The following is a 25,020-nucleotide window of genomic DNA, read 5'->3' as shown; positions in this document are numbered from 1 at the left end:
CTCTCTGCTCACCACTCATACTCTACTGTCTTCCCTCCAGCATTATCTCTCTCTGCTCACCACTCATACTCTACTGTCTTCCTCCAGCATTATCTCTCTCTGCTCAGCACTCATACTCTACTGTCTTCCCTCCAGCATTATCTCTCTCTGCTCAGCACTCATACTCTACTGTCTTCCCTCCAGCATTATCTCTCTCTGCTCACCACTCATACTCTACTGTCTTCCCTCCAGCATTATCTCTCTCTGCTCAGCACTCATACTCTACTGTCTTCCCTCCAGCATTATCTCTCTCTGCTCAGCACTCATACTCTACTGTCTTCCCTCCAGCATTATCTCTCTCTGCTCAGCACTCATACTCTACTGTCTTCCCTCCAGCATTATCTCTCTCTGCTCACCACTCATACTCTACTGTAGGCCAATAATCAATTGATTACACAATGTATTCCAGGCTCTGGTAGTTATTCTCTTACCAATAGACACCCTCATATTAAAGAAAACTGTGAAACAGTTAGTAAATAATAACGTTAATAAAGCTCTATGTAGCTATAATGTCATGTTTATGATCTGTTAATATAATATAATAATGTAAATCCTTATCCTGTCCTGTTACTGCAGTAGAGGCTCGCTCCACCCCCGCTGGGATAGAGTCTCCCTGGATGGTTCCTCCCACCTCCGGTAGCCCCGCCCCTTCTTGGCAGCGTAGCCGGTCCCCTCCGGACCCCTGGGAGACCCCGGGGGTAGTAGACCCATTCTCTATCCCAGATGCTCTTCGAACTGGCAGCCCTACAGGTGACTGGTTATCTCTGCTTCCCTATGGCTACTCAGACAGACAGACAGACCGACAGACAGACAGACAGACAGACAGACAGACAGACAGACAGACAGACAGACAGACAGACAGACAGACAGACAGACAGAGTGTTGGAACCACACAGACAGACATACAGACAGACAGACAGACAGACAGAGTGTTGGAACCATACAGACAGGCAAGCAGACAGACAGACAGACAGACAGACAGACAGACAGACAGACAGACAGACAGGTAACATATGTATGTACGGGCAGAAGCCAACAGTACCTTTGGAAAGTATTCAGACCCTTGACTTTTTCCACATTTCATTAGGTTACAGCCTTATTCTAAAATTGATTAAAAAACATCTCACCAATGTACACACAATACCCCATAAAGACAAAACAATTTTTTTTTTTTTTTTGAAATATCACATTTACATACAGTACAAGTCAAAAGTTTGCAAATAGTCCAGGTAGCCATTTGATTAGCTGTTCAGCAGTCTAATGGCTTGGGGGTAGAAGCTGTTCAGCAGTCTAATGGCTTGGGGGTAGAAGCTGTTCAGCAGTCTGATGGCTGGGGGGTAGAAGCTGTTCAGCAGTCTTATGGTTTGGGGGTAGAAGCTGTTCAGCAGTCTTATGGTTTTGGGGTAGAAGCTGAAGCTGTTCAGCAGTCTAATGGCTTGGGGGTAGAAGCTGTTCAGCAGTCTAATGGCTTGGGGGTAGAAGCTGTTCAGCAGTCTTATGGCTTAGGGGTAGAAGCTGTTCAGCAGTCTAATGGCTTGGGGGTAGAAGCTGTTCAGCAGTCTAATGGCTTGGGGGGGTAGAAGCTGTTCAGCAGTCTAATGGCTTGGGGGTAGAAGCTGTTCAGCAGTCTAATGGCTTGGGGGTAGAAGCTGTTCAGCAGTCTAATGGCTTGGGGGTAGAAGCTGTTCAGCAGTCTTATGGCTTGGGGGTAGAAGCTGTTCAGCAGTCTAATGGCTGGGGGTAGAAGCTGTTCAGCAGTCTGATGGCTAGGGGGTAGAAGCTGTTCAGCAGTCTAATGGCTTGGGGGTAGAAGTTGTTCAGCAGTCTTATGGCTTGGGGTAGAAGCTGTTCAGCAGTCTGATGGCTGGGGGTAGAAGCTGTTCAGCAGTCTAATGGCTTGGGGGTAGAAGCTGTTCAGCAGTCTTATGGCTTGGGGGTAGAAGCTGTTCAGCAGTCTAATGGCTTGGGGGTAGAAGCTGTTCAGCAGTCTAATGGCTTGGGGGGTAGAAGCTGTTCAGCAGTCTAATGGCTGGGGGGTAGAAGCTGTTCAGCAGTCTGATGGCTTGGGGGTAGAAGCTGTTCAGCAGTCTGATGGCTTGGGGGTAGAAGCTGTTCAGCAGTCTAATGGCTGGGGGGTAGAAGCTGTTCAGCAGTCTAATGGCTTGGGGGTAGAAGCTGTTCAGCAGTCTAATGGCTTGGGGGTAGAAGCTGTTAGGGAGCCTTTTGGGACCTAGACTTGGTGCTCCGGTACCGCTTGCTGTGCGGTAGCAGAGAGAACAGTCTATGACTAGGGTGGCTGGAGTCTTTGGCCATTTTTAGGGCCTTCCTCTGACACCGCCTGGTATAGAGGTCCTGGATGGCAGGCAGCTTTGCCCCAGTGATGTACTGGGCCGTTCACACTACCCTCTGAGTGCCTTGAGGTTGGATGCTGAGCAGTTGCCGTACCAGGCAGTGATGCAACCAGTCAGGATGCTCTTGACGGTGCAGCTGTCAAACGTTTTGAGGCTCTGAGGACCCACGCCAAATCTTTTCAGTCTCCTGAGGCGGAGTATACTTTGTCATGCCCTCTTCACGACTGTCTTGGTGTGTTTGGACCACGTTAGTTTGTTGATGATGTGGACTCCAAGGAACTTGAAGCTCTCAACCTGCTCCAACGATGAGAATGTGGGCGTGCTTCGTCCTCCTTTCCCTGTAGTCCACAATAATCTCCTTTGTCTTGATCACATTAAGGGAAAGGTTGTGATCCTGGCACCACACCGCCAGGTCTCTGACCTCCTCCCTATAGTCTCGTCGTTGTCGGTGATCAGGCCTACCACTGTTGTGTCATCGGCAAACTTAATGATGGTGTTGGAGTCGTGCCTGGCCATGCAGTCGTGGGTGAACAAGGGAGTACATGAGGGGACTGAGCCCCTGATGGGCCCCTGTGTTGAGGATCAGCGTGGCAGATGTTACCTACCCTTACCACCTGGGGTCGGCCCATCAGGAAGTCCAGGATCCAGTTGCAGAGGGAGGTGTTTAGTCCCAGAGTCCTCAGCTTAGTGATGAAATTTGAGGGCACTATGGTGTTGAACGGTGAGCTGTAGTCAATTAATAGCATTCTCACATAAGTGTTCCTTTTGTCCAGGTGGGAAAGGGCAGTGTGGAGTGCAATAGAGATTGCATCATCTGTGGATCTGTTAGGGCGGTATGCAAATTGGAGTGGATCTAGGGTTTCTGGGATAATGGTGTTGTGAGTCATGACCAGCCTTTCAAAGCACTTCATGGCTACAGATGTGAGTGCTAAGGGTCGGTAGTCATTTAGGCAGGTTACCTTGGTGTTCTTGGGCACAGGGACAATGGTGGTCTGCTTGAAACATGTTGGTATTACAGACTCAGGTTGAACATTTCAGTGTAGTAACCAAAAGAAGTGTTAAAGAAATCAAAGTAGGCACCATTTGCCTTGATGACAGCTTTGCACACTCTTGGCATTTTCTCAACCAGCTTCACGAGGAATGCTTTTCCAACAGTCTTGAAGGAGTTCCCACATATGCTGAACACATATGCTGCTTTTCCTTCACTCTGTGGTCCAACTCATCCCAAACCATCTCACTTGGGCTGAGTTTGGAGGATTGTGGAGGCCAGGTCATCTGATGCAGCCCTCCATCACTCTCCTTATTGGTCAAATAGCCCTTATACAGCCTGGAGGTGTGTATTGCGTCATTGTCCTGTTGAAAAACAAACGATAGTCCCACTAGGCGCAAACCCGATAGGATGGCGTTTTGCTGCACAATGCTGTGGTATTGCTGCCATGCTGGTTAAGTGTGCCTTGAATTCTAAATAAATAACAGACAATGTCACCAGCAAGCACCCCACACCATCACACCTCCTCCTCCATGCTTCACAGAAAATAGTAAAAATAAAGAAAAACCCTTGAATGAGTAGGTGTGTCCAAACTTTTGACTGGTACTATAAGTATTCAGACCCTTCACTCAGTACTTTGTTGAAGCTCCTTTGGCAGCGATTACAGCCTCAATTCTTCTTAGGTATGATACTACAAGCTTGGCACGCCTGTATTTGGGGAGCATTGCAGCACAGCTATTTTCAGGTCTCTCCAGAGATGTTCGATTGAGTTCAAGTCCAGGCTCTGGCATTCAGAGACATGTCCCAAAGCCACTCCTGCATTGTCTTGGCTGTGTGGTTAGGTTCATTGTCCTGTTGGAAGGTGAACCTTCACCCCAGTCTGAGGTCCTGAGTGCTCTGGAGAAGATTTTCATCAAGTGTCTCTCTGTATTTTTCTCCATTCATCTTTGCCTCGACCCTGAAAAATCTCCCAGTCCCTGCCTCTGAAAAACATCCCCACAGCTTGATGCTGCCAACACCATGGTTCACCGTAGGGATGGTGCCAGGTTTCCTCGTGACGCTTGGCATTCAGGGCAAAGAATTTAATCTTGGTTTCATCAGACCAGATAATCTTATTTCTCATTGTCTGAGAGTCTTTAGGTGTCTTTTGGGAAACTCCAAGCTGGCTGTCATGTGCCTTTCACTGAGGAGTGGCTTCTGTCTGGCCACTCGAACATAAAGGCCTGAGATTGTTATTCTTCTGGAAGGTTCTCCCATCTCCACAGAGGAACTCTGGAGGTCTGTCAGACTGACCATCGGGTTCTTGGTCACCACCCTGACCAAGGTACTTCTCCCCAGATTGCTCAGTTTGGCTGGGGGGACTGCTCTAGGAAGAGTCTTAGTGCTTCCAAACTTCTTCCTGTTTTCTTGCGGACCTTCAATGCTGCAGAGTTTGGTTCCCTTCCCCAGATCTGTGCTCCACACATTTCTCTCTCTGAGCTCTACGGACAATTCTTGCGACCTCATGGCTTGGTTCTTGCTCTGACATGCACTGTCAACTGTGGGACCTTATATAGACAGGTGTGTGCCTTTCCAAATCATGTCCAATCAATTGAATTTACCACAGGTGGACTCCAATCAAATTGTAGAAACATCTCAAAGGATGATCAATGGAAACAGGATGCACCTGAGCTCAATTTCAAGTCTCATAGTAAAGGGTCTGAATACTTATGTAAATAAGGTATAGTTGTTTTTTATATAAAAATATATTTTTTACACATTTTGTTAAATTTCTAAAAATGAAGGCTGTAATTTAACAAAATGTGTAAAAGGTCAAAGGGTCTGAACACTTTTCTGTATATTTCTAAACGTATTTGAACATTTAAACATATATTTATGTACTCCATTAGATGGCGACTTGTTTGACGAGGCGATGGACGGAGGTCATTTCAGCCTGAACAGTCGAGGTGAGGGTGAGGGCAGCCCGGAGCTGTTTGATCTGTCTCGTATAGGGGACAGTCTGGGGGTCCCCAGCCCTCGGACATGCCGGACCCCCGAGTCCTTCCTGGGGCCCACAGGGGCCTCCCTGGTCAATCTGGACAGCCTGATACCAGCCAACCCCCCAGCCAAGACCAAGAACCCGTTTCTCTCAGGTGAACACTGAAACAGTCACTCACTCACAGACCAAGAACCCCTTCCTCTCAGGTGAACACTGAAACAGTCACTCACACACACAGACCAAGAACCCCTTCCTCCCAGGTGAACACTGAAACAGTCACTTACTCACAGACCAAGAACCCCTTCCTCTCAGGTGAACACTGAAACAGTCACTCGCTCACAGACCAAGAACCCCTTCCTCTCAGGTGAACACTGAAACAGTCACTCGCTCACAGACCAAGAACCCGTTTCTCTCAGGTGAACACTGAAACAGTCACTCACTCACAGACCAAGAACCCCTTCCTCTCAGGTGAACACAGCCAATCATATCCCTGCTCTACAGAAAACCATGTACCCCATCCAATTTACAAGTAAAGTGCTACTCAGTCACTTACTCAGACCTGGGGCAATTGCAGGTTGAAGTTTACACTTTTGGGACTATTCCATTGATCCTATCGCAGCTTACTGGACAAACTTAATGATTAAGCGCATGTTAAGTATTTAAACATTTAACGTGTAATGGTTAAAAGCGCTTCTACTGACTTTCTCTCTGTCCCCCCCTCTTCCTCTCTCTCTCCTCCCCTATCTCCTTCCCCCTGCTCTCTCTCCTCCCCTATCTCCTTCCCCCTGCTCTCTCTCCTCCCCTATCTCCTTCCCCCTGCTCCCCCTGCTCTCTCTCCTCTCCTGTCTCCTTCCCCCTGCTCTCTCTCCTCTCCTGTCTCCTTCCCCCCCTCTCTCTCTCCTGTCTCCTTCCCCCCCTGCTCTCTCTCCTCTCCTGTCTCCTTCCCCCTGCTCTCTCTCCTCCCCTATCTCCTTCCCCCCTGCTCTCTCTCCTCTCCTGTCTCCTCCCCCTGCTCTCTCTCCTCCCCTATCTCCTTCCCCCTGCTCTATCTCCTTCCTCTCCTGCTCTCTCTCCTCCCCTATCTCCTCCCTCCCTGCTCTCTCCCCCTATCTCCTTCCCCCTGCTCTCTCTCCTCCCCTATCTCCTTCCCCCTGCTCTATCTCCTTCCTCCCCTGCTCTCTCTCCTCCCCTATCTCCTCCCTCCCTGCTCTCTCCCCCTATCTCCTTCCCCCTGCTCTCTCTCCTCCCCTATCTCCTTCCCCCTGCTCTCTCCTCCCCTATCTCCTTCCCCCTCCAGGTCTGAGTACTCCATCTCCCCTCAACCCGTTCCAGAGTGAACAGCCTCGTCTCACTCTGAATCAGATGCGTCCCAGCTCCACGTCCCCGTCCCCCTCCGGTCCTCCCTCCCTGCCCTACAGTGCTTCTCTGCCCCTGCCCGCCAGCCACCAGCCGGCCAGCCTGCCCTCCTCCCTCACCCAGCCCACCCATGGAGCCCTGGACATACCTGGGCTGCCACAGCCCCTGTTACCTCTTTCCTCCATCTCGTCTCTGGGAGAGCAGCACAGTCAGAATCCCTTCCTGTGATGTCTGTCCAGCTGAACTGAAACCGCTAAGATGGAAGATAGACCAACACCAACTTCTGCCATGCGCAGTAGAACACCTGCTGGGCGTCCACGAGCGGTGTCCTGCTGGCTGTCCACGAGCGGTGTCCTGCTGGCTGTCCATGACCGGTGACCTGCTGGGTGTCCACGAGCGGTGACGATTCACATGTGGAATCGTCGAGAAATGTATAGAAAATGACGGTCAATGTTTTGTAGTCAGATGTGACAGGACGCCCACCCAGCTGTCGCACGGCCGGCATTCATGTTGGTCTGTCTGTCCTCTAACTCTGGTGGATGGAACAGAGGAAATAGAAATGACTCTTATTAGGTTATTTTCTGTCAATCTAACCTCAAGACTCAACAACTGGAATTCAGACAGAACTGATAATCCCCTTAAGTTGTTATTTTGCTGTTGTTTTTCTATGGTCTATAGTACTGTAACGCTTAGATTGCTTCCTCTGCTACGATCTGCTCTACCACAACCTGTCCTGTTACTCCTCTCTGCTGAAGAGAGTGATGGAGGCCTCTGCTCGGGTCTGCTCTACCACAACCTGTCCTGTTACTCCTCTCTGCTGAAGGGAGTGATGGAGGAGGAACGAGAGGTAGAAAGAAAGAGAATATTCCCAGAACGTGTTTAGGTCTCTAGTAACCTAATCCTAAACCATGACAGATACTGTACATACACGCCGATGCCCAAGCTCATCCTCCGCTATAGAAAGCACAGTAGGTGAAGATGTTTCCATGTTAAAGTAATTAGCAATACTTTACAGAGTGAGTGTGTCTGCACTAACCTGGTCTCAGATCTGTTTGTGCTGTCCTGCCAACTCCTATTTGTGCTGTCCTGCCAACTCCCATTGGCTATACAGCAGAAACAGATCTGGGACCAGGTTAGTTAACTGCTTTTCCAACTGCTTCTTACCTAGTCACATGCCCCGCCCACTCTGCTGCATACTTTAGTTTGATTGGCTCCGCACTGTTGCTCCTGATCCAGCACTGAACTGATTGTACACCAGATATGCCTGCTTATCTCTCCGACCGACGAACCACACTGCACTGGGACAGGACGCCCACTGTTCCTGCCGCACTGCTCTATGCTGATTGGTCAATCCGCTCTCTGGACTGCTTTCATTGGTTGGCTCTTTCTCTCCTATTATCTCTCCCATGATGCCCCAGGGGATAACTCGGACAAGTCTGTTCAGGAGGATGTAACGTTACAGAATGCTCAGATAGAAATGTATCGTGTAGAACAGATATGATTGTCTGCCAGATAGAATAGGGGAAGCGTGTCGGCTCTATTCAATCTATTTCTATCTGCAAATGTTCAGAATGATTCCTAGCGCCGACTACAACTCTGATTTCTGAGAACGGGCATAGAACATTCCACGCCGATGATGAGACGCCAGCCAACCCCCATCCACATAATGAACACTTGAGTTTTAAGCTTCCTTTTTTTGTTACATTGGGCCTAGTAAGGCTCAGTCTGACTGGGTTCTCGTTTAAAAGGATGGTTTGCTGTTGGAATGGAACTGCGGTGATGGTGAGAGAGATTCTAAGGTAGTTCTATTGTATTGTAGTGAACTGGAGGCCCTTTTGAGGGATAACTGAATGAAATCTGCTTTTCAAGAGACCGGAACCACTGCAGGACTCACTATAGGGGGCAAATCCTAACGCTCTCACTTCAAGTTGAGTTTTGCATTGATGTCAATGGGAGAAGTGGAAATTCAATTGAATTGAATGGAAGTTAGGAAGCTAGCATTCGACCCCTATAAAGCAACGCATATTAGAATGTATGAATTGATATCATGATTATTTTCCCTCTCTCATTGTTGTGATCATTACTTGTGAAACACTGATTGTCATCGTCAAATATAAGGGTATGATGAACTAATAACAACACCTGGCATCTGCATTCATTCATATTTTACAGCTTTTATTTCATGATCATGTTGATCAATAGTATATTTCTTGATCTGTTGCTTTTGATACCATTCAACCTTTTTACATCTGTTAATACATGACTGTGTGTAATATATATATATATATAATATATGCCTAGCTAGATTGTAATACCAAACACTTTATAATGGGCTGTTTCTACATATTGAATGCTTAGAGAAGCACATTCTTCAAAGAGTCGACTTTTCTACACAATGTCTGTCTGCCCCCCGGAGGTCAAACACCTGTATGACAGTTACTGTATTTCTACAGTATTTCATATCAGGCCTCCTCAATAAGACGTGATGCCATGTGAATGACAGCATCATTCTTGGTGTGCTGAGATCATGAGGATGAGGACATCTTCTTGCCAACAGGATTCATGTGTGACGGCGTGAGATACAGCACACCCTCACTTTCCAGTTGGCGGTGACATCATTCCAAGTTCCGTGACAATGATGTCACTTATGCTGCGTTCAAATCAACTGGGAACTCAGAAATCTCGGATTTCAGTGCGTTCAAAGCAACTGGGAACTCAGAAATCTCTGACTTCAGTGTGTTCAAAGCAACTGGGAACTCAGAAATCTCTGACTTCAGTGTGTTCAAAGCAACTGGGAACTCAGAAATCTCGGACTTCAGTGCGTTCAAGATAACTGTTATTTTTTTAACGGTCATCCAACTTGAAGTTCCAACTCGGGAACTCGGGCCTCCTACAGCACCGACTTTCTGACCTGAAAATCACTGACGTCATGATTTGACCTCGTATTTTTCCAGAGTTCCCAGTTGTCTTGAAAGCACCAGCAATGAGGAACTGCTTCCTGGAAGGAAGATGCTTCTATGACAACACTCTGTCAGTCAGTTAGGGTGGAGTCCAGCCAGCCCAACACCTCCTGGAGTCCCTGGCCGGAACGAGCGCTCAGTTCCAGGGTCGTGATTGGCTGGGTGGCAGAGGCGATGATGTCATCCATCCTGAACAGTGACATCATCTCTACGAGACTCATGGTACAAGGGAGGTCCCTGGAGGAAGGGTGGGAGGAGAAAGGGTTAGACATTTGCAAAGTGAGGGAGAGGCACTGTTTCATTTATGTAAAGGAGGCAAATAAAATTTATCTCTACTAGACTCATGGTACAATGGAGGTCCCATGATCTGAAGCATACCACCTCATCTGTGAAGCATGGTGGAGGTGGTGTTATGGAGAAGGGAAGGAACTGCTCATGATCTGAAGCATACCACCTCATCTGTGAAGCATGGTGGAGGTGGTGTTATGGAGAAGAGAAGGAACTGCTCATGATCTGAAGCATACCACCTCATCTGTGAAGCATGGTGGAGGTGGTGTTATGGAGAAGGGAAGGAACTGCTCATGATCTGAAGCATATCACCTCATCTGTGAAGCATGGTGGAGGTGGTGTTATGGTGTGGACATGTATGGCTGCTAATGGAACTGTTTCCCTTGTATTTATTGATGATGTGACTGCTGACAGAAGCAGCAGGATTCATTCTGAATGGTTTAGGACTAATGTTATTATCTGCCCAGATTCAGCCAAATGCTTTAGAACTCATTGGACGGTGCTTGACAGTGCAGATGGACAATGACCCGAAGCATACTGCGAAAGCAACCCAATACCTTTTTTTAAGGCAAAGAAGTGGAATGTTCTGCAATGGCCAACTCAATCACCTTGACCTGAATCAAATTGAGCATGTATTTCACTTGCTGAAGGCAAAACACCCCAAGAACGAGCAGGAACGGAAGACAGCTGCAGTAAAGGCCTGGCAGAGCATCACCAGGGATGAAACCCAGCATCTGGTGATGTCTATGAGTTCCAGACTTCAGGCAGTCATTGACGGCAAAGGAGTTGCCACCAAGTATTAAAACTCACAAATTAATTGATGATTGTTACATTTGTCCAATTACTTTTGAGGGGGACCACATATAAAAAGTGGTATAATTCCTACACCGTTCACCTGATTTGGAGTTAAATACCTTCAAAAGTTTTATTTTATTTCACCATTATTTAACCAGGCAGGCAAGTTGAGAACAAGTTCTCATTTACAATTGCGACCTGGCAACAAATTAAAGATGAAAGTCGGCACGTTCAGCTCATATAGTTTCCTTCCAAATCCATTGTGGTGGCGTACAGAGCCAAAATTATAACTTGTTCAGTGTCCAAATATTTATGCACCTGACTGTACGTCTGGTTCGAAGCCAGGAGTCTGTCCAGTAAGGTGTAATGTTGCAAAAACATTCAGATAGAACTGTATTTTGCTGAACAGAACCTGATTGTCTGTCATGTAGAGAATAAGGGATCGTGTCACATCTATTCATTACGTTTCTATCTGAATGTTTTGTCTCAAAAATCCACTGTGATCTTGGCCAGAGAATGTGCAGTGTAGTGTGTTACTACAGGCAGGACCTCTTGTTGAAGATAACCAGGACAGAGGCTGTGTGGAGAGGTTCAGCAGAGAGGACAGACAGGAGCTGGATACAGGACGACGAGATCTGGGTGGTGTTAGCAGAGTCCACCATGAACTATATAGAGAACAAACACAATGATTTGATTTTAAATGCCTGCAATCGACAAGCCTGAAATTATGCAGAATGCACAGTTGATCTCCCAGTTTAGTGGGCTGATGGTCTACCGTGTACTGCAGTGATATTAGCCTGTTCATACCTCTGGTTGATCTCCCAGTTTAGTGGGCTGATGGTCTACCGTGTACTGCAGTGATATTATCCTGTTCATACCTCTGGTTGATCTCCCAGTTTAATGGGCTGATGGTCTACCGTGTACTGCAGTGATATTAGCCTGTTCATACCTCTGGTTGATCTCCCAGTTTAATGGGCTGATGGTCTACCGTGTACTGCAGTGATATTAGCCTGTTCATACCTCTGGTTGATCTCCCAGTTTAATGGGCTGATGGTCTACCGTGTACTGTAGTGATATTAGCCTGTTCATACCTCTGGTTGATCTCCCAGTTTAATGGGCTGATGGTCTACCGTGTACTGTAGTGATATTAGCCTGTTCATACCTCTGGTTGATCTCCCAGTTTAGTGGCCTGATGGTCTACCGTGTACTGCAGTGATATTAGCCTGTTCATACCTCTGGTTGATCTCCCAGTTTAATGGGCTGATGGTCTACCGTGTACTGCAGTGATATTAGCCTGTTCATACCTCTGGTTGATCTCCCAGTTTAGTGGGCTGATGGTCTACCCAGTACTGTAGTGATATTAGCCTGTTCATACCTCTGGTTGATCCCTATTTCTGATCAGAGGAGCTTTGCTTATTAATCATATAGAAATATTGACTATTTTTGCATTAAACTTAAACCATCGATGGAATATGTGTACAAAGTATTATTGAGGTTATTCTAAATATTTACAAGGAATTATTTCCAAATTGAGAGGAATGTCTTCCTGTATAGAAGTGATGACGTGGTTCTCATGCTGCTGCCATCTTGGACTAGGGCTCTCTTGCTAAAGACATTTGATCTCAATTGGTCAAACCTGAATGTGTAAAGGTTTAATTCATAAAATGTCTATGGACAATAAGAGAGATGTATTGACCCGCCGCAGCTCACAGTCACCCTCTTCTTCTTCAGAGTAGATATATTAACTTTTTTATTTAACATTTATTTAACTAGGCAAGTCAGTTAAGAACAAATTCTTATTTACAATGACGGCCTACCCCGGCCAAACCCAGACGATGCTGGGCCAATTGTGCGCCGCCTTATGGGACTCACAATCACGGCCGGATGCGATACATCCTGGATTCGCACCGGGGACTGTAGTGCCTTAGACAGCTGCGCTACTCAGGGAGACTTATACACTGTATGGATGTAGTTCTGGACTCACGATGACAGAGGAGCAGTCTGTATAGTAACTGGGCCAGATAGGACTCATACAGCCTCCCAGCTCTCTCACAGTCACCCTCTTCCTCTTCAGAGTCAGGTCTGTCAGGTTGGTGCCCACCTGTAACAGAGGGAGACATAATAGTACCCTTTCTGTTTAAGACACCCTCAAATGGTGACTGACACAACAATCACTGTGGTGAATACCGAATGGACTCACCGTAGGTAGAGTAACAGGGGGTTCCCCTAAATCAATTGTGACATCTCTCACACTGAGCTGTGAATAGTCTGTTAAGGGTGATTAAATAGACACTGTAGCATGGAAATGTACTCTGAAGATACATATTGAAGTGAGACATGGGCTGCTTCTTCTCAAGTCTCCTCTCCTTCTTCATTTGCACTGATATTAAAACACAGGATAGGTGAGAAGAAGAATAAGGTGGATGTGTATTGGAAAACTGTCATCAGATGAAGGAGAGGAAGAAGAGGATACAAGGAAAGGAAGCCACTGATTATTGAGACGCATCCATGGTCATAATTGCTAGCTAGCAAACGTTAGCTTATTATCTTGTTTGCTTGCTAAATCAATCTCAATGCTGGTTAATTTGAAAGGATATTCTGTAAACGTTTCATGAGAAGAGTTTTTCCAACACCGGTTGCACCGAGCAGCAAACACATTTCGTATAAACCAACAAAGACTTGATCCGTATCAAACTTGTCGAGACTAGTTAGCTAGCAAGCAAGCAAGCCTCTCCAGCTTACTTTGACACCATGGCGACGCTCATATGATCAACTTTAGTTGCTATGTTTGCACAAATAAGAAGCAAATCTTTGCAAATCCAATTTCTCATTAGTTATTTCATCACCGACGGACCCGGAACCAAAACATTGAATAACTTCCGTTCCTTCGAAAACAAGCCACGCCTCTTCCACCCAGTTGTCAAAACATAAACAGACAGCTACAGGAGTGGGAGTCAACCCTAAAGAAGTTTGGGAGTCAAACAAGAACAATAGGTTCTTCTTCAAGCGTTTGGAGAGCATCTTGGAGAACAGCCATGGAAGCTCAGCTAAAGAAGGAGCTGGGAACATCCATGCTGAAGTCAACTGGCCATTCTGGAGGAGGTTGTATCAGCCAGGGACAGAGCTTTGACACTGACCACGGGAGAGTGTTTGTCAAGATCAACCACAAGAGTCAGGTTCTTCATTTACTTCATTACTAATTCCATACTGCATGCCTTTACATTGACATATGAAGTCACTCAAAATAGATTAGCACTGTAAAATAGTAGCCTAATAAGGATCATTTGTTAGAGATATCAAACAATATTTTGTTGCAGGCTATTTGGCTACACGCTATCAAATGAATTACAGTAGTCAGCACTCTGAGAGCAAAGGATTAGGATTCACAATAGAGCCATCCAGTCATGTGATGGTTGAAATCAGAGCGCTGTTGTTGTGCACAGAGCTGGAGGGTTTTATGTGATGGGCAGTCCTAATCCTGACCTCTGAAAAGTAATGAACTGCCTTCTCTGGAGGCTGCTAGACTACTTCCATGGTAGGTGTAGTCCCGTGGATGCTGCTAGACTACTTCCATGGTAGGTGTAGTCCCGTGGAGGCTGCTAGACTACTTCCATGGTAGGTGTAGTCCCGTGGAGGCTGCTAGACTACTTCCATGGTAGGTGTAGTCCCGTGGAGGCTGCTAGACTACTTCCATGGTAGGTGTAGTCCTGTGGAGGCTGCTAGACTACTTCCATGGTAGGTGTAGTCCCGTGGAGGCTGCTAGACTACTTCCATGGTAGGTGTAGTCCCGTGGAGGCTGCTAGACTACTTCCATGGTAGGTGTAGTCCCGTGGAGGCTGCTAGACTACTTCCATGGTAGGTGTAGTCCCGTGGAGGCTGCTAGACTACTTCCATGGTAGGTGTAGTCCCGTGGAGGCTGCTGAGGGGAGGACGGCTCATAATAATGGCCGGAATGGAGTTAATGGAATGGCATCAAATGTATACACCATGCGTTTGATACCATCCCATTCACTCCATTCCAGTCATTAAACTCCATTTCAGCCATTATTATGAGCCATCCTGCCCCCAGCAGCCTCCACTGGTGTTATCACTTTGTCTGTACAATACATTTCATCACAAAGGTATGGTGTAATTCCTTGGTCAATGTTATGATGATCATCACATGTCTTATCCTCGTCCCCCAGGCGAGGCGTATGTTTGATGGGGAGTTGGCTAGCTTGGAAGCCATCGTCATGACAGACACAGTGAAGGTCCCCAAGCCTGTCAAGGTGATAGAGCTGGATACAGGAGGGGCTGTGTTCGTCATGGAACATGTTGACATGAGGGGTCTCAGCAGGTAAGAGGATCTCCTCATACACTGTTTAATACACGTCTGTGACCTTTCTTTCCTTCTTCTTCTTCTGCTTCTTCATCTTCTTCCTGTTCTTCTTCTTCTTTCTTTATCTTCTTCTTCCTGTTCTTCTTCTTCCTGTTCTTCATCTTCTTTCTTTATCTTCTTCTTCCTGTTCTTCTTCTTCTTTCTTTATCTTCTTCTTCCTGTTCTTCTTCTTCTTTCTTGATCTTCTTCTTCCTGTTCTTCTTCTTCTTTCTTGATCTTCTTCCTGTTCTTCTTCTTCTTTCTTTATCTTCTTCTTCCTGTTCTTCTTCTTCCTGTTCTTCATCTTCTTCTTCCTGTTCTTCTTCTTCATCTTCTTCTTCCTGTTCTTCTTCTTCTTTCTTTATCTTCTTCTTCCTGTTCTTCTTCTTCTTTCTTTATCTTCTTCTTTCTTTATCTTCTTCTTCTTTCTTTATCTTCTTCTTCCTGTTCGTCTTCTTCTTTCTTTATCTTCTTCTTCCTGTTCTTCTTCTTCTTTCTTTATCTTCTTCTTCCTGTCCTGGTAGCCTAGTGGTTAGAGCGTTGGACTAGTAACCGAAAGGTTGCAAGTTCGAATCCCCGAGCTGACAAGGTACAAATCTGTCGTTCTGCCCCTGAACAGGCAGTTAACCCACTATTCCTAGGCCGTCATTGAAATTAAGAATTTGTTCTTAACTGACTTGCCTAGTAAAATAAATAAAAAAATCTTCTTCTTTTCCTTTATCCTCTTCTTCCTGTTGTTCTTCTTCTGTATGTATTAGTAAAGTATTATTGTTATGTCAGACTTTATTGTGATGATTGAGTGTGTTAATGATTGCCCGTTTGATTCCCCCAGGCACTCTAAGCAGCTGGGAGAGCGTCTGGCTGACCTGCACCTACACAACCAGAGACGCAGGGACAGACAGAACAAGGAACAGCAGACAGTTGGTAACTCACCTAGTCCATTGATTGATTGATTGATTTTGGGGTAAAACAATTCATACAGTTTAAAACAGTTTAGAAGTCTAACTTTCTCACGTACACAACATCAGACTACTGCATGCCTTCACTCACCACTCTATTAAATGGATATGGAAAAAGGAGCTGATGTTCCTGTCATTTAAATGTAAACAGGAAAAGGACCTGATGTTCCTGTCATTTAAATGTAAACAGGAAAAGGACCTGATGTTCCTGTCATTTAAATGTAAACAGGAAAAGGACCTGATGTTCCTGTCATTTAAATGTAAACAGGAAAAGGAGCTGATGTTCCTGTCATTTAAAAGTAAACAGGAAAAGGACCTGATGTTCCTGTCATTTAAATGTAAACAGGAAAAGGACCTGATGTTCCTGTCATTTAAATGTAAACAGGAAAAGGACCTGATGTTCCTGTCATTTAAATGTAAACAGGAAAAGGACCTGATGTTCCTGTCATTTAAATGTAAACAGGAAAAGGACCTGATGTTCCTGTCATTTAAATGTAAACAGGAAAAGGACCTGATGTTCCTGTCATTTAAATGTAAACAGGAAAAGGACCTGATGTTCCTGTCATTTAAATGTAAACAGGAAAAGGACCTGATGTTCCTGTCATTGACCAGTTTGGGTTCCAGGTTCCCACTTGCTGTGGATACCTCCCTCAGGTGAGCTACTATGCAACAGATCGTCTGATATTGGGAGACACAACTAGATTTCCACCTTTCCCCACTAGTGAATACGAGACTGGAATATGTGGTAACGTGGGATTTAAACTGTATGCTATAAATCTAAATAAAGATAGTTCCACACTCTATATACAGCTCCAAGTCTGGTTAAACCATCAATGTCTCTGTGCCTTCAACATGGGATTTAAAGACCAACTGGATGAGAAAACCTGCCTATTTTTAATGACATTTATCAGAGTTCCACTTTCTAACCTCTCGTTGTCTCTCTCTCTCTCTCTCTCATCAGGAGAATGAGTGGCAGAGTGACTGGGTAACATTCTACTCTCAGCACAGACTACAGCACCAACTCAACATGGTGGAGAAGTCTTATGGAGACAGAGAGGCCAGGGAACTATGGTCCCAGCTACAGGTAACTATGAAACTAGGTAACTACAGGGAACTATGGTCCGAGCTACAGGTAACTATAGAACTAGGTAACTACAGGTAACTATGGTCCCAGCTACAGGTAACTATATAACTAGGTAACTACAGGTAACTATGGTCCCAGCTACAGGTAACTATGTAACTAGGTAACTACAGGTAACTATGGTCCCAGCTACAGGTAACTATGTAACTAGGTAACTACAGGTAACTATGGTCCCAGCTACAGGTAACTATATAACTAGGTAACTACAGGGTACTATGATCCCAGCTACAGGTAACTATAGAACTAGGTAACTACAGGGAACTATGGTCCCAGCTACAGGTGTAACTAGGTAACTACAGGTAACTATGGACCCAGCTACAGGTAACAATATAACTAGGTAACTACAGGTAACTATGGTCCCAGCTACAGGGAACTATATAACTAGGTAACTACAGGAACCATGGTACAAGCTACATGTAACAATAACACAGACTACAGCACCAGCTCCATAAGGTTCTATACTATCTCCAATTCCAAACCAAGCCCTTACTCCTATGCCTTATGTACTTTTTCAGATCTGAGAGGACTTTATGGGTGATTGATCTTCTGTCTGATATCTCCTCTCCTTAGCTGAAAATCCCTCAGCTATTTACCGACATGGAGGTGTTCCCCTCCCTGCTTCACGGGGACCTGTGGGGGGGAAACGTAGCAGAGTGTCCCGACGGCCCTGTCATTTTCGACCCCGCCTCCTTCTATGGCCACGCTGAGTACGAGCTGGGCATCGCCGGGATGTTCGGAGGGTTCAGCGACTCCTTCTACTCTGGGTACCACAACAAGATCCCCAAGGCCCCGGGGTTTGAGAAGAGGAATCAGCTGTATCAACTGTTCCACTATCTGAACCACTGGAATCACTTTGGTGGAGGATACAGAGGGTCCTCGCTGAGGATCATGAAGGATCTGGTCAAATACTGACCACCCATAATGCTCTGTAAAACATAGACACACCAATGACACTGACCAGCTTGAATGACCTCACAAAGTCTTCCATCCAGAAAGGAACAAATCATTTTTGGGTGTAAATATTAGTTATTTCGAAAAGCAAGAAACAAGACAACTATGATCCTATGGTATAGAAGAGAGATTCCACGAAACCCATTCCATATTCCTCTTCATCTTGAAATGCTTGAGAAATAAAAAAAAATGTTTGAGCTAACATTCCACAGCTGTTTGAAAGCAGAAGTGATTTTAATACTCTAGTGTAAGACTAAACATAGAGTATTGCACATCCATTTGCTTAAATAAACATAACAGCAAGCAAGGTTAGGATCTGTTTGAGTTGTAACAGTTAGCTTTGTTAAAAGCTGTGTTAATGCTAACAATGCAATGTTAAATAAAGCACTGTACTTCCTGTTTCGTGACCAATATACACTACGGTTTGAATACCTCAATAAGGACAATAACCTAATAAAGGGCACTATACACAGTTGACAAAACATTAAGAACACCTTCCTAATATTGAGTTGCACCCCCCTTTCGTCCTCAGAACAGCCTAAATTCGTCAGGCCACGGACTCTACAAGGTGTCGAAAGCGTTCCACAGGGATGCTGACTGATGTTGACTCCAATGCTTCCCACAGTTGTGTCAAGTTGGTTGTCCTTTGGGTGGTGGACCATTCTTGATACACACAGGAAACTGTTGAGAGTGGAAAACCCAGCAGCGATGCAGTTCTTGACACAAACCGGTGCTCCTGATACCTACTACCACACCCCGTTCAAAGGCACTTAAATTTGTCTTGCCCATTCACCCTCTGAATGGCAACACAGATACAATCCATGTCTCAATTGTCTCAAAGGCTTAAAAATCATATTGTTTAACATGTTTCCTCCCCTTCATCTACACTGATTGAAGTGGATTTAACAGGTGACATCAATAAGGGATCATAGCTTTCACTTGGATTCACCTGGTCAGTCTATGTCATGGAAAGAGCAGGGGTTGTTAATGTTTTGTACACTCAGTGTATTTTTATTTCTATTTTCATAATATACATGAGGTGAGATAATATTTCCACCTCTGAATAAGTCTGACGCGTGAACCTCTTTGGTGTGGCGCGTCCCTCATTAACGAAACGCTTTTTTGTCCCCAATCGCATAACGTACTGTAGGGTGTAGCAACGTGCAAACTTCACAACAGATAACAGACCTCGGCCACTGCGTGATCATCATTATCTGAAGTTATAATAATACATTTTCCGGACAGAATTTTCACAACTACAGGTATGCCATTCATATGCCTACGATAACCAAATGTATGAGCTGTGTGTGTTCACTCAAATTCTGTTTGATTTCTGTTGCCACTTGCCAACCAACAGTACTAGCTAGTTAGCTAGCATCATTGGCTAGTATCGGCATGAATAGAACGCAAATCATTGACACGCCCATGCTAGAAGTCACACCTTTCTCATCTAGCTATCAAAACTTCAAGGCAAGCTAGCTACACTTGCTAGCTATTATGTAGACGTGTGTTTAAACATTGGACAGTAGACATGCAGATAACCCAAGTGCATGAAATGTACCGGTAATCTAGGCAAGTATAATGGCCCAGACCGACATGGATTCCGGGGAGGATGGAGGCGGCGGCGGGGAGCCCGAGGTGATCGCTAAAGCCAGTGTCTTGGGAGGTTTTACCGAGAGCACTGAGATTCGAGCCCTGATCTCCAGCCTACCAGTGGTTCACGAGAACATCGTGACATTGGAGTCAGCCATAGAGAGGTTCCTCGGTGAGATACATACCCTACATGTTTAGTCTGATGTTGTTGTGGCCAACTTGATCCAGTCTGGCATGGAACAGTCTGTGGGCTTTAGGCCTAAATGCGTGTACCATCTACAGACATCAGTTTTAATACATTCATAACTTAGACATTCCACAATCATAAGCAGTGAAAGAAAAGTCAACAACTTTATGTTGACCAGTTCTTTTTCTTCTTCTACAGTGATAATGGACCGTTATCAGGAGCAGCCCCATCTTCTGGATCCACATCTGGGTAACAACACCACACACACACAGCACATCACATGCTATTCTGCTTTAGTGAAACATGGGCTTGTTAGGAAAGCATGATGATGACAGTGTTTCTTTCCTGTGACCACAGAGTGGATGTTGAACCTGCTGTTGGAGCTCATCAGGAGTGAACAGTCTCCTCCTCTACTGGTACACATGGGCTTCAAATTCCTCTACATCATCTCCAAGGTAACTACAGGCATATGGATTCCTCTACATCTCCAAGGTAACTACAGACAGATGGATTCATCTACATCTCCAAGGTAACTACAGACAGATGGATTTATCTACATCTCCATGGTAACTACAGACAGATGGATTCATCTACATCTCCAAGGTAATGACAGACAGATTCATCTCCAAGGTAACTAAAGACAGATGGATTTATCTCCAAGGTAACTACAGACAGATGGATTCATCTACATCATCACACAGATAGTAAGAGTTCAGTTTGTGAAGCCCAGCGTTCTGATGTGTGTGTTCATTCAGTGGTGTCTTACCCAATGGCCTCTGGCTACAGTTAGACGTGTGGTGCTAGCACAGCTTTCTCAGCCTGAGCAGTTGGTACAAGGCAGACTCCCCTAACTCAGGTGTTTTTGTCTCGGCCAGGTGAGAGGGTATAAGATCTTCATGCAGCTCTTCCCCCATGAGGTGGCTGACGTCCAGCCAGTCCTGGACCTCCTGTGTCGACAGGACCCCAGAGACCCAGAGGTGAGCCTGAATTTCTTAGTTACGAGTCGTCAATAGAAGGTGGGCCTACCACCTCCTAGCCCAGTAGCTAATGTTAGACCCCCTGATCTCTCATGTTACAAGACCTCAATGGAAGGATAACCCTTTACTTGAAGGGTACCTTCATAAACTATACATTGATAAACATTACATTACACATTCATAAGCAGAGTATCCATTGATTTTACCCTCTTGTTGCTTTCTAGATTAGGCCTATAGGGATTCAACTGTTTACTTTCTAGATTAAGTTTATAGGGATTCAACTGTTTACTTTCTAGATAAGGCCTAGAGGGATTCAACTGTTTACTTTCTAGATTAGGCCTACAGGGATTTAACTGTTTACTTTCTAGATTAGGCCTACAGGGATTCAACTGTTTACTTTCTAGATTAGGCCTACAGGGATTCAACTGTTTACTTTCTAGATTAGGCCTATAGGGATTCAACTGTTTACTTTCTAGATTAGGCCTACAGGGATTCAACTGTTTACTTTCTAGATTAGGCCTACAGGGATTCAACTGTTTACTTTCTAGATTAGGCCTACAGGGATTCAACTGTTTACTTTCTAGATTAGGCCTACAGGGATTCAACTGTTTACTTTCTAGATTAGGCCTATAGGGATTCAACTGTTTACTTTCTAGATTAGGCCTACAGGGATTCAACTGTTTACTTTCTAGATTAGGCCTACAGGGATTCAACTGTTTACTTTCTAGATTAGGCCTAGAGGGATTCAACTGTTTACGTTCTAGATTAGGCCTATAGGGATTCAACTGTTTACGTTCTAGATTAGGCCTATAGGGATTCAACTGTTTACTTTCTAGATTAGGCCTATAGGGATTCAACTGTTTACTTTCTAGATTAGGCCTATAGGGATTCAACTGTTTACTTTCTAGATTAGGCCTAGAGGGATTCAACTGTTTACTTTCTAGATTAGGCCTAGAGGGATTCAACTGTTTACGTTCTAGATTAGGCCTATAGGGATTCAACTGTTTACTTTCTAGATTAGGCCTATAGGGATTCAACTGTTTACTTTCTAGATTAGCTCTATAGGGATTCAACTGTTTACTTTCTAGATTAGCTCTATAGGGATTCAACTGTTTACTTCCTAGATTAGGCCTATAGGGATTCAACTGTTTACGTTCTAGATTAGGTTTATAGGGATTCAACTGTTTACGTTCTAGATTAGGCCTATAGGGATTCAACTGTTTACTTTCTAGATTAGGCCTATAGGGATTCAACTGTTTACGTTCTAGATTAGGTTTATAGGGATTCAACTGTTTACTTTCTAGATTAGGCCTATAGGGATTCAACTGTTTACTTTCTAGATTAGCTCTATAGGGATTCAACTGTTTACTTTCTAGATTAGCTCTATAGAGATTCAACTGTTTACTTTCTAGATTAGGCCTATAGGGATTCAACCGTTTACTTTCTAGATTAGGCCTATAGGGATTCAACCGTTTACTTTCTAGATTAGGCCTATAGGGATTCAACTGTTTACTTTCTAGAGTAGGCCTATAGGGATTCAACTGTTGACTTCCAAGTTGTTTAATGTATTATATGAAGTGACATGTTTGTCTTTGTATTGTCCCTGTCTGTATGTTGCTATGGTTACCAATCAACTGTTATTTGTTACATGCTTCGTTAACAACAGGTGTGGATTTACAGTGAAATGCTGATTTACGGGCCCTTCCCAACAATGCAGAGAGAAAATAGAGAAATAAACGAAAAGTAAAACGCGTAATAATAAATACACAATGAGTAACAATAACTTTGCTATATACACAGGGTACGAGTACTGAGTCAATGTGCAGAGGTACGAGGTAAATGAGGTAGATATGTACATATAGGTATATAATTAACAGTAACAGCAGCATATATGATGAGTCAAAAAAGGTCAATGCAGATAGTCCTATTGGTTAACTATTTAACTAACTATTTACCAGTCTTATGTCTTGGTTAACTATTTAACTAACTATTTACCAGTCTTATGACTTGGGGGTAGAAGTTGTTCAGGGTCCTGTTGGTTCCATACTTGTTGCATCGGTACCGGTGATGCAGCCAATCAAGATGCTCTCAATGGTGCAGCTGTATAACCTTTTGAGGATCTGAGGGCCCAGGCCAAATCTTTTCAGCCCCCTGAGGGGGAAGAGGCGTTGTCGTGCCCTCTTCACGACTGTGTTGGTGTGTTTGAACCATGATAGATCCTTAGTGATGTGGACACATGAGGGACTTGGAGCTCTTGACCCGCTCCACTGCAGCCAGGTCCATGTAAATGGGGGCGTGACTCAGCCCTCCGTTTCCTGTAGTCCACAATCAGCTCCTTTGTCTTTCTGACGTTGAGGGAGAGGTTGTTGTCCTGGCACCACACCGCCAGGTCTCTGACCTCCTCCCTATAGGCTGTTTCATCGTCGTCTGTGTTCAGGCCTACTACCGTTGTCTAGTCTGAAAACGTTAGTATGGTGTTGTCGTGCGTGGCTGTGCAGTCGTGGGTGAACAAGGAGTACAGGAGGTAGGTGCCTACAGGCAGAAACTTAAACAAGAGGCTCCCACGCTGAGGTCTGTCCAACGCTGGTCAGACCAAGCTGACTCCACACTCCAAGACTGCTTCCATCACGTGGACTGGGACATGTTTCGTATTGCGTCAGATGAAAATATTGACGAATACGCTGATTCATGTGTGCGAGTTCATTAGAACGTGCGTCGAAGATGTCGTTCCCATAGCAACGATAAAAACATTCCCAAACCAGAAACCGTGGATTGATGGCAGCATTCGCGTGAAACTGAAAGCGCGAACCACTGCTTTTAATCAGGGCAAGGTGTCTGGTAACATGTCCGAATATAAACAATGCAGCTATTCCCTCCGCAAGGCTATTAAACAAGCTAAGCGTCAGTACAGGGACAAAGTGGAATCTCAATTCAATGGCTCAGACACAAGAGGCATGTGGCAGGGTCTACAGTCAATCACGGACTACAAGAAGAAACCCAGCCCAGTCACAGGATGTCTTGCTCGGACCAGGATGTCTTGCTCCCAGGCAGACTAAATAACTTTTTTGCCCGCTTTGAGGACAATACAGTGCCACTGACACGGCCTGCAACGAAAACATGCGGTCTCTCCTTCACTGCAGCCGAGGTGAGTAAGACATTTAAACGTGTTAACCCTCGCAAGGCTGCAGGCCCAGACGGCATCCCCAGCCGCGCCCTCAGAGCATGCGCAGACCAGCTGGCCGGTGTGTTTACGGACATATTCAATCAATCCCTATACCAGTCTGCTGTTCCCACATGCTTCAAGAGGGCCACCATTGTTCCTGTTCCCAAGAAAGCTAAGGTAACTGAGCTAACGACTACCGCCCGTAGCACTCACTTCCGTCATCATGAAGTGCTTTGAGAGACTAGTCAAGGACCATATCACCTCCACCCTACCTGACACCCTAGACCCACTCCAATTTGCTTACCGCCCAAATAGGTCCACAGACTGATGCAATCTCAACCACACTGCACACTGCCCTAACCCACCTGGACAAGAGGAATACCTATGTGAGAATGCTGTTCATCGACTACAGTCGGCATTCAACACCATAGTACCCTCCAAGCTATGTCATCAAGCTCGAGACCCTGGGTCTCGACCCCGCCCTGTGCAACTGGGTACTGGACTTCCTGACGGGCCGCCCCCAGGTGGTGAGGGTAGGCAACAACATCTCCTCCCGCTGATCCTCAACACGGGGCCCCACTGGGTGCGTTCTGAGCCCTCTCCTGTACTCCCTGTTCACCCACGACTGCGTGGCCACGCACGCCTCCAACTCAATCATCAAGTTTGCGGACGACACAACAGTGGTAGGCTTGATTACCCAACGACGAGACGGCCTACAGGGAGGAGGTGAGGGCCCTCGGAGTGTGGTGTCAGGAAAATAACCTCACACTCAACGTCAACAAAACTAAGGAGATGATTGTGGACTTCAGGAAACAGCAGAGGGAACACCCCCTATCCACATCGATGGAACAGTAGTGGAGAGGGTAGCAAGTTTTAAGTTCCTCGGCATACACATCACAGACAAACTGAATTGGTCCACTCACACTGACAGCGTCGT

General features: G+C 45.4%; 4 protein-coding genes across 4 annotated transcripts in view; 3 read left to right on the top strand and 1 right to left on the bottom strand.

Moving 5' to 3' along the window:
* Positions 1-8,780, top strand: part of LOC135569071 (epsin-3-like) — a 29,161-nt gene extending 20,381 nt beyond the window's left edge. Inside the window, exons 6-8 of the mRNA XM_065015915.1 lie at positions 616-789; positions 5,268-5,510; positions 6,654-8,780. Coding sequence (XP_064871987.1) covers positions 616-789; positions 5,268-5,510; positions 6,654-6,940 — 704 coding nt within the window. The 3' untranslated portion in view covers positions 6,941-8,780. The remainder of the gene's footprint in view (positions 1-615; positions 790-5,267; positions 5,511-6,653) is intronic.
* A 90-nt stretch (positions 8,781-8,870) lies between these two features.
* On the bottom strand, positions 8,871-13,616 carry arl16 (ADP-ribosylation factor-like 16). Its single transcript, XM_065015917.1, has 5 exons — positions 13,353-13,616; positions 12,956-13,014; positions 12,740-12,856; positions 11,305-11,420; positions 8,871-9,909 (listed from the first exon to the last, which is right to left on the bottom strand). The coding sequence occupies exons 1-5, from the start codon at positions 13,411-13,413 to the stop codon at positions 9,744-9,746; spliced, it is 519 nt and encodes a 172-aa protein (XP_064871989.1). The 5' UTR covers positions 13,414-13,616; the 3' UTR covers positions 8,871-9,743.
* Positions 13,617-13,663: 47 nt separating this feature from the next.
* fn3krp (fructosamine 3 kinase related protein) lies at positions 13,664-18,578 on the top strand. Its single transcript, XM_065015916.1, has 6 exons — positions 13,664-13,931; positions 14,940-15,091; positions 15,945-16,036; positions 16,652-16,725; positions 17,033-17,155; positions 17,783-18,578. Exons 1-6 carry the CDS (start codon positions 13,791-13,793, stop codon positions 18,122-18,124), a joined length of 924 nt encoding a protein of 307 aa, XP_064871988.1. The 5' UTR covers positions 13,664-13,790; the 3' UTR covers positions 18,125-18,578.
* Positions 18,579-19,123: 545 nt separating this feature from the next.
* tbcd (tubulin folding cofactor D) overlaps positions 19,124-25,020 on the top strand; it is a 93,037-nt gene continuing 87,140 nt past the window's right edge. Inside the window, 5 exon segments of the mRNA XM_065015918.1 lie at positions 19,124-19,425; positions 19,736-19,928; positions 20,142-20,192; positions 20,301-20,398; positions 20,819-20,920. Coding sequence (XP_064871990.1) covers positions 19,745-19,928; positions 20,142-20,192; positions 20,301-20,398; positions 20,819-20,920 — 435 coding nt within the window. The 5' untranslated portion in view covers positions 19,124-19,425; positions 19,736-19,744.

The sequence above is a fragment of the Oncorhynchus nerka genome, unplaced genomic scaffold (genome assembly GCF_034236695.1).
Source record: "Oncorhynchus nerka isolate Pitt River unplaced genomic scaffold, Oner_Uvic_2.0 unplaced_scaffold_1215, whole genome shotgun sequence".
Lineage (NCBI taxonomy): Eukaryota > Metazoa > Chordata > Actinopteri > Salmoniformes > Salmonidae > Oncorhynchus > Oncorhynchus nerka.
The sequence above is the reverse complement of the archived record's forward strand: the minus strand, read 5'-3'. Positions and strand labels throughout refer to the sequence as shown.

Excerpts from the sequence above, each read along its gene's own strand:
- fn3krp (XM_065015916.1), top strand. The coding sequence starts at position 13,791 with ATGGAAGCTCAGCTAAAGAAGGAGCTGGGAACATCCATGCTGAAGTCA. Across the intron at positions 16,726-17,032 it reads GCTGTGGATACCTCCCTCAG|GAGAATGAGTGGCAGAGTGA; the intron begins GTGAGCTACTAT and ends CTCTCTCATCAG. Across the intron at positions 17,156-17,782 it reads AACTATGGTCCCAGCTACAG|CTGAAAATCCCTCAGCTATT; the intron begins GTAACTATGAAA and ends TCCTCTCCTTAG.
- arl16 (XM_065015917.1), bottom strand. The coding sequence starts at position 13,413 with ATGTGTTTGCTGCTCGGTGCAACCGGTGTTGGAAAAACTCTTCTCATG. Across the intron at positions 12,857-12,955 it reads CCCCTGTTACTCTACCTACG|GTGGGCACCAACCTGACAGA; the intron begins GTGAGTCCATTC and ends CCTCTGTTACAG. Across the intron at positions 9,910-11,304 it reads CTGGTTATCTTCAACAAGAG|GGACCTCCCTTGTACCATGA; the intron begins GTCCTGCCTGTA and ends CCCTTCCTCCAG.